At 40.1% G+C, this 8208-nt stretch overlaps 2 protein-coding genes across 6 annotated transcripts in view; both read left to right on the forward strand.

Moving 5' to 3' along the window:
* LOC108240765 (plakophilin-4) overlaps positions 1–1924 on the forward strand; it is a 65005-nt gene extending 63081 nt beyond the window's left edge. For 4 of the 5 annotated variants that reach the window (XM_037975977.1, XM_037975976.1, XM_037975979.1 and 1 more), the window contains one exon: positions 885–1124. In XM_037975977.1, coding sequence (XP_037831905.1) covers positions 885–1124 — 240 coding nt within the window. Of the gene's footprint in view, positions 1–884 lie in introns of all 5 variants that reach the window. The other variant, XM_037975975.1, reaches the window with a different exon arrangement.
* A 1515-nt stretch (positions 1925–3439) lies between these two features.
* dap1b (death associated protein 1b) lies at positions 3440–5959 on the forward strand. Its single transcript, XM_017424421.3, has 4 exons — positions 3440–3597; positions 5076–5172; positions 5267–5333; positions 5455–5959. Exons 1-4 carry the CDS (start codon positions 3528–3530, stop codon positions 5569–5571), a joined length of 351 nt encoding a protein of 116 aa, XP_017279910.1. The 5' UTR covers positions 3440–3527; the 3' UTR covers positions 5572–5959.
* The last annotated feature ends 2249 nt before the right edge of the window (positions 5960–8208 follow it).

Genomic DNA, 8208 nt, shown 5'->3' on the forward strand with positions numbered 1-8208 from the left:
TGCAGATTTTAGACAAATTGAACTTATGAGATAATGCCAGGCAGCAAGTTAGGGCTTCAGAGCTGTTGGTAAATTAGTTACTGATGTTCACGAGTACATTCTTATTACCCTGAATGGATTATTGTTGTTTAAAAGTACAGTTCTTACAGGGAGAAATACGCATTTACGACATCTGGATCTGAAAGCCTAAACCATGAGAAAGAAGAGAAAATGGTGTTAAAGACATCTGAAATGTGGAGTGTGGATAGGAAAGAAAAAACAGATTTTAGGCTGTTGATAGTGTTCATTTTTCACTTGGAAGAAATGAATTATAAAAATCTCCAGCACATATCCAGCCGAGCCATGAAATGTTAAAATGACCATTTAAACTTTTTGCATATCTTAAAATTAGGGGTTTTTTTCTAAAACAATCTATTTTGTGTAGACGTTAAAATATCCTTTTTAGTCAGAGCTTCAAAGGAATGTTATATCAGATATGTTTAATTTAGATTTTCACTAATGTCATTTCGACAAAGAGGAATGTTTATATTAATATCTGAAAAAGAAATAAATAAAGAGGAGTTTGATTTGATTATAAGTTGCAATGAGCTGCCATAGAGGATGTGCTCTGGAAAAATTTAAAAAAGACAAAGAATTCAAGTAAAGCACTAAATATGTTTAAAAATCCTGTAGATCAATATAGTAAATATTTAAATTTATATAAATAATAATAATAACTGGTACATGATACAGCCCAGTACTGGTATGTACCTGTTCTCCGGGTTACTCCTGGTGTTTACAGAGTAAGTAGCTGGTACTTAAAGGGTATTTACCGGGTGGTACCAGGCTGTATTATGTATTGCTACCAAACAATTAACTAGTCTTCTTGCCTGTTTGTCTTGCAGCCTGTGTATTACACAGATGAGCCCAGCAGGAGGAACTACGATACCTACAGAATGTACCTGCAGCATCCCCACGGCTACAACGACACGTTTTTAGAAGAAGTCATCACCTACCCTCCCACGGTGGACTACCAGCCTCACGGACTGAAATCCACCGCCAACTACGTGGACTATTACACGAGCACACGGGGGCCTTTGTACAGATCAGAGCAGTACCCAGGTTCTCCTGACTCCTGGGTATAATCCCCCGACATGTTTGTGTTACCATTCAAGAACACCCACCCACCCTGAGTCTCATTTAGGGGCATGGGGGAGGGGCTGTTTTCACCCTGCAGAAGAGGCAACAAGCACACAGGAAACATTTGTTCATGAAACTGGCTTTGGATGTGTTTGTTTTTAAAGTGGATGTGTGCGTTTAGAGGGCGAGTTCACCTGAGCGGTCGCAGATGGAGAGACGGGATGTGTGCCAAAGAGGGAAATCAAGGAATGTTGGTTTGTCTTTTTTTATGATTATTTTTCATTTAGCAGAAGAAGGTGGAATCATGCTGGGGGAGACCATACCGAACACTACCGTGAGAAGTCATGCTGTGTGTAGATACTAGTTTTATTTTCTTCAAGGAACTCGTAACTGTGATAGCATGGGTAAAAGTGTGAGTCATGTGAACGAGGGTCCGCGGTAAGAGTCGAGATGTGGGGGGGAAATGTATGTGCCGAAGCCAAAATGGATTATGAACTCATCTGTAAAAAGACAAAAGAATAATTAACTAACGATAGATTGTACAGAGGGATTAAATTGTATCTGTACTTTAGTGTTGAAACTGTGTAATGCCATGAAGTCTTGTACATTTCTTTCATTTTATTGTAAATACAGAGAACAACACAGCATTACCTGGTTTACACCTCAGCACTGGTTTTAAGAAAAATAATGAAATAACTCGTGCCATGTTAGATCTCTAAAGGTATATAATTATACAAATATGTGGAAAAAAAGATGGCATCATAATCATGTTAGCAAAATAAAAGGTCAGTTTTGTTTTTTAAAATCTGTTGTGCAGTTTCATGTTTTATCAGTATTAGTGAAGATGTGTTTTCTTCATATTTATCGTCCTGCAGAGGCAGACTAGCGTGTTTTTGTCTGTGTGTGTGTGTGTGTGTGTGTGTGTGAGTGATTAACCTAATTCAAGATGGCCGCCACCGCCAACTGACCCTAAAAAGCACAGAAAGGGTGATATGCTTCAAATATTAATATACTTTCTACAATTACAACATGAGAGGCTTGTTTAAAACCTGCAGAATGTTGCTCTCATTTAGATCTTTGAATTAAATGTATAAATTTAATGAGCCTGTGTGTGAGAGGACTAAAACAAGGAGAAACTAATCAATTTAATTGGGACTGAGCTATTTGATATGTTTATTTGTTTGTAGACTAACAAACTATGTTCAATTTCAAACTGCTTAAGATAAAAAACAAACACCAATTACTTAAAAAAATACAACCAAATTACTAAACAAATTAGGAACAAAACATATACTTACATTTCTAAAGGACTTTTGTATAATGAGATAATGACTTTGTACGCTAATTAAAAGGGTTATTTTGTCTTTTTTCCCACCAATATGGCAGTGCATTTATTTATTCATGCAAAAATATAAAAACTTAAGTTGCAGATTGTGTCAGAATAGTTAAATCTGCCTAAAATAACATTCATGTAATTATCGTCCACCGCCTACAGACCAAAATGGATGAGAATGTTTTTGTTGGTGTGTCTGTTAGCAAAATATCTCTGAAGGGATCATAGTGAAACTCTCAGAAAGTTGGATAAATCTTTGCAACAGATCAAATTTTGGAATCAGCCTGATTCCAAAATGGCTGCCATAGCCAGCTGGCCTAAAAAAGAAACAGACAAAAATGGCTATAACTCTGTCAATTTTATAGATATTTGACTCAAATCTGGTGTGGTAGTAGCTGAAACTTGTTAACAACAAATACTTAAAGCTCTACATATTGCGTCACATTTTTTTGCTTAAATCTTTATTATTAACTGTTGAAATTAACCCAGTTTGTTGACAAAATATCTCATGAAACTTTCAGGAAGTAACCACTGGATGGACGTCTACGACTAAGTAACTTATGGAGCCAACCTAATTAAATTATACAATCACGGCGAACACAAAAAGGGGTGTAAATCAGTAATTTTTTCCAGATATTGTTGCTAAAACTCTGTGTGGTAGTCGCTGAGAGTCGTTCACGAGGCGCTGAGTGAGATCTCGCGATATCGCACGAGATATTTTCCAGATTTGACCAAAACAGCTCCGTCGTTTCTTAGTGTGATTAATTAGTAAATTAGTAAAAGCTGAAAACCCGACTAATAACCCATAAAACATGTGCGTGTACTCGTCTGTTATCAGTTTCTTTTTTTCTCCACAAATGATTTCAACATTTGCGGTGGAAACAAAAACAAAACCAAGCACAAAAACAACAACAACAAAAAAAAAAAAAAATAGAAAAAGGAGAAGGCGTGTTTGTGGTTTCCTGCAGCTTCGCTGGGCGTCATCTGACTTTGAGCATAAAAACAAGCCAGTGTGGGCGTTCAGACCCAAGTTTAGGTGTTTTTTCTCTCTGGTGCTGCGGAAAGTTTTCACAAAATGGTGCAACAACTCCCCAAACCCGGAGCGAAGGAGGTTGCTCTGCTGAAAGCTGGCCACCCCCCTGCAGGTAAAAGAGTGCACTCAGTAAAAGTTTTATTTCTTCTTTTAGGTTTTAATCCTCGGTTTTTTCGCTCGAAGCCTTGTTGTTTTTCCTCCACTGCAGCTCGACCCAGATCATACAGACGGGCTCCCCTCCCCCTCGTTTTTAAAAGATTTCTGTGCATTCTGAACAAAAATGCTTCTTCTAACCAAACTAAGCAGCATAAAGCTGCTTTATGAAGCTGTGGTTGAATAAAGCAGGCCTGTCTGTCTGCAGCCTCACTTTTAATCACACCAGCTGTCTAGGAAGTATTTAAAATATTTAAAAAATGTATCTGGTTTTTATTCTCCCATATCTGTTGCTCAGAAATGTGATATTTTCTGTCCAACAAGACTATCTGTGCACCAATAAACACTGATTGTATGCATGGCTTTAGTTTCTGCTGTTCTTGTTTGTGGTCTGAAGCTTGGCTAAGATAAATCTGCATCTAGCTGTAATAAAACCATCCTTTTGCGTTGGTTTAGTTTTATTTACAGTTGTGTGCTGTAAACACAGCAGCCATACGCCCCCTCATTACTTTGACCACGTCTTTGGAGCTGGGCGTTCTGCTCTTTATTTTGGAATAAACTAAAACAGAATCTGAAACCAGAGCAGGTTTATGTCCCCAGGAATCCAGGGCCCCACCCTCACCTGCACAGCACCCAACAATGACAGCTCTCCCCCACGGCGAGGAGGCGTCAGGACTCCCACCTGTTCACCGGCGGGTTCCCCTTGCAGGTCCTGGCTCAAAGAAGGTGCTTCGGTTCCCATCAAAGGCTTTGAATCCCTCTTAGCTTGACCCCCTGCTTGAGGCCAGTTTGCCATGGGAGAAACCTAACCAGACAACATCGAACCCGGGATCACTGTGGTAGTCAAAAACAAGAGCGGTGGTGAATCTTTGCCGCGAGCGGACGAGTTCAGGAGTGATGAGAGATGAACTGACGGCTCGAGGTACGGCCTGTAGTAACGGGGCTGTTGCTCCGGTCTGTCATGGTGAAGAAGGAGCTGAGACGAAAGGCAGAGCTCTTGATTTATTGGCTTGTTTACTTTCAAACCCTCATCATGAGATCCTGGATGCTACCGGCTTCCTCTGTAGGGTGGCTGGGCTCAGCCTCAGAGGCACGGTGGGAGGAGCTTAGAGTAGAGCAGCTGCTCCTTTGCATGGAAGGAAGCCAGCTGAGGTGGTTCAGGCCTCATTAGGATGTTTTCTGGGCACCTCCAGAACTTGCTGGAGTGATCATGTATCCTCTCTGGCCTGGGAACGCCTTGAGATCCCAGCCAGAGGAGCTGGGGAGAGGGATGTCAGGGTTTCCCTCCTGGATCTGTTGCCTCTGCATGGAAAAGCAGCAGCAAATGGATGGTTGGAGAACTGAAACTGTCCCTCTTCATTCTGTTGTAAGATTTTTAAAGTATTTTTTAAAAGCTACGATTAAATGAAGTTGAGCATTGAATTTTCTCGTTGACAGTGAAGGCAGGAGGTAAACGGGTGGCCAAGAAGGGTTTGGAGGAGGGTGCCACCCATGGGACTCCAGAGAAGGAAACAAAGAGGCCTGAAAAACTGAGGTAGGAGCAGAATCTGTGCGACCTGCAGCGATGTGAGTGTAAATGATTGTGATTAGTCCCACTGAGTGAATCTGTTGTCTCCAAACCTGTGCAGCCGGTCCCTCTCTACCTTCAACAGGATGCAACAAGTTGGCGTGCTTCTCACAGGAAGTCTTGACAAGGTAAACCCTCATCCCCCATTTTTATTTTGGAAGTCTGCTCATTCCACCTCCTAAACCAAGTGGAATAATGTCTCCTGCCTCCGAGGTTTGTGGGTAATAAAACTGTCTGCGTGTTTTGCAGCTGAGCCACAACTTTCCAGAGACTCCGGTGAGTGTGAGGCACAGCAAGGTTCGCCCTGCGGTGGAGAAGCCTCACTGTCCCCGGACCTTCTTCATCCAGCAGCCGAGGAAGTGGTGAATTTGTTTAAAACGGCCGCCCCGCCCCACAGAGGGCAGCTGCGTCCAGTCGGCTGTGAAACGTGAAGTGTCATAGGTCTCAAGGGAAGTTGCATGTTGTCTCAAAACAAGACTTTCCTCGGTTTATTTAGAAGAAAAATTACTTTGTTCTGTATTCTACCTTCAGCCAGCACTTATTGTGTTCTTTATCAGAAATACTGTAGTTGTTTACCAGCAGACGTGGAAGAAAACTAATAGCATTTGGGTTAAAGTATGTTTAAAATGATGGGTTTAAGAGGAAAGTGGGGGGCGCTTGAACTGTTTTTAGAGAACGTCTTCCATGTAATCTGTGTATTGCTTGGCACTTATTGTAGATTTATTCAAAATAAATCTATGGCATTCCTTTCTGATACTGGTTTCTTTATTTTTCTATATCTGCAATTATCTAAAATGACCACTAGGTGGCAGCAAATCACAGTATTTAAAAAATATTTTGTCTCAGCCAAACTCATGAAAATGTAAACATTTTAACTCAACTTTTACACAACTTCTGCACTACAATAACATCAATAATAAATCCTTTAAATGATTTCACTAAATGACTGCTGCTAATGTTGCTGAGTTTTAACAAATGCTGCAAGATTTTCCTGCAAATGTATTTCTTAATCAGCAGGTAAGTCCTGAAAAGCCTGTTATAATTTGAATCTTCCAGCTGCAGCATGCAGGCACGAGAAACATGAGTTTTGGTAACAAGTCTTATTTAAAGTGTGAGGCATATTCTGATCCTGATGTATGTTCCTAAACGACTAGTTTAGTCTTCTCAAATCCACAGAATAGGCTCTGTTGTTCTTGTGGCTTACCTGCTCCAAAAAAACTGAACAGAATTAACTTTTTTTTTTTAATTATTATTATTTACTAAAATATATCTCTAAAACATAGACAGTAAAAGCAACCAATGACTTAACAAGTTAATGTAATTGTTGCTGGTGTCTGTGAGCCAGAGAGGATTGTTTTTGTGTTTGTTTGTCAGCACTGTTAGCAAAATATCTCATTAAGAAGTGGATGGATTTTAATGAAATTCTCAGAAGGTAATCAAGATGTCCGAAGCAGCAGATTGACCTTAAGTAAACACATAAATGGCTAAAATGCAGCCAATTTCAAAAAACTCCAGCTAAAATTTGATGAAGTACGTGAGAGACGTCTCCAACACACCTCATGAGCTCATCATCACACACAAGGGTTATGTGAGTTTTCTTTGTTCACACTTTTCAGTCTTTAATACGTTAAGCTGGATTTTTTTGAAGATAAACTGACACTGAACATTTTGACAAGGGACACAGATGGATTAAAGTAAAAATGTCCATTTTTAGATGCATAAACCTATGCCAAATGCACACAATCAGGATTATCAATGCCTTCCATCAAATATAAATACAAAAGACCTGTTTTATATTTACTCTGCCTATAATACATTAGGACTATTCAAACACAGAGGTGCATCATGGGTGTATACTGTCCCCTATAATTGGAAACTGGGAGACATAAAAAGTGCATTTTGGGTTTAATTTCACTCAAGCTACATGGCTAACTGTTTCCAGATGAAGTGGTCATTTTAACACCTCATGCAGCTTTTAGAAAAATGTGCTAATGAATATCTAGCTTATTCAAAATCTCAGGAATTGAAAAACTATAAGTGATCTGCTTGCAATCTGAATGAACTTCTCTGTTTGATTTGTTTTAATAAAAGTCCAATTTGTGCAAATCCCAACTCTCCTCTCCTCCATCCACAGCCTCCACAGATAGGATTTGTCTCACCGGCGCCTCGATACGCCACAAATAATATGTGCTCATTTGTTTGCCGAGAAGGTCCTCAGCGCTCGGCCTTGTGAACACAATGTGCTGACCTCGGATCCTCCGGGACGCTCCCTGCTGTCTGTGCCTGCCTTTGATGCCATCTGTGTGTGAAGTTCAGAGACCTCCTCTGCTCTGTTTGAGGACTTGGAGCAGTCGGCGGTTCCCCTGACCTGCAGGCGTGGTGCATTCACTGCCAGCGTGCACGTGTGTGTGTGTGTGTGTGTGTGCGCCTGTTGCCTGGCCATCTGAGGAGCCTCACTGACCCGCACTGCTGAGAAAACACCACCTTGCACCAAGGGACAACGGGGAGAATGTGATCTTACAGTGTTGACAGGATTCCTTCAGGCTGCATGAAATATTGTTGCCTCAGGAGGTCACTACAGACCAGGCAGACCGAGGCAGACCGAGGCAGCTCCGGCGGAGTGAAAAGGTTTTGCAAAAGCATCAGAGAAGCTGGGAAAATTACATCATTATTAGTTCAAGTAATCACTGATTCAAAAGCAGTAAATGCTTCTAAAATCAAGTTTCTAATTTAAATGCTAATACAGACAATCAAAGGCACCCACTAGACTCCTTTAATCTAAAAATCAGAACGGATTTTATGTACAGGTGCTGGTCATAAAATTAGAATATCATGAAAAAGTAGATTGATTTCAGTAATTCCATTTAAAAAGTGAAATTTGTATATTATATTCATACATTACATACAAACTCATATATTTCAAATGTTTATTTTGTTTAATTTTGATGATTACAAATGACAACAAATGAAAATCTCAAATTCATCATTTCAGAAAATTAGAAT

This window comes from Kryptolebias marmoratus, linkage group LG6 (genome assembly GCF_001649575.2).
Source record: "Kryptolebias marmoratus isolate JLee-2015 linkage group LG6, ASM164957v2, whole genome shotgun sequence".
NCBI lineage: Eukaryota > Metazoa > Chordata > Actinopteri > Cyprinodontiformes > Rivulidae > Kryptolebias > Kryptolebias marmoratus.

Bases quoted from the DNA above. Each gene is read 5' to 3' on its own strand.
- dap1b (XM_017424421.3), top strand. From the start codon at position 3,528: ATGGTGCAACAACTCCCCAAACCCGGAGCGAAGGAGGTTGCTCTGCTG. The intron at 3,598-5,075 runs GTAAAAGAGTGC...TCTCGTTGACAG, and splicing joins AGCTGGCCACCCCCCTGCAG to TGAAGGCAGGAGGTAAACGG. The intron at 5,334-5,454 runs GTAAACCCTCAT...CGTGTTTTGCAG, and splicing joins TCACAGGAAGTCTTGACAAG to CTGAGCCACAACTTTCCAGA.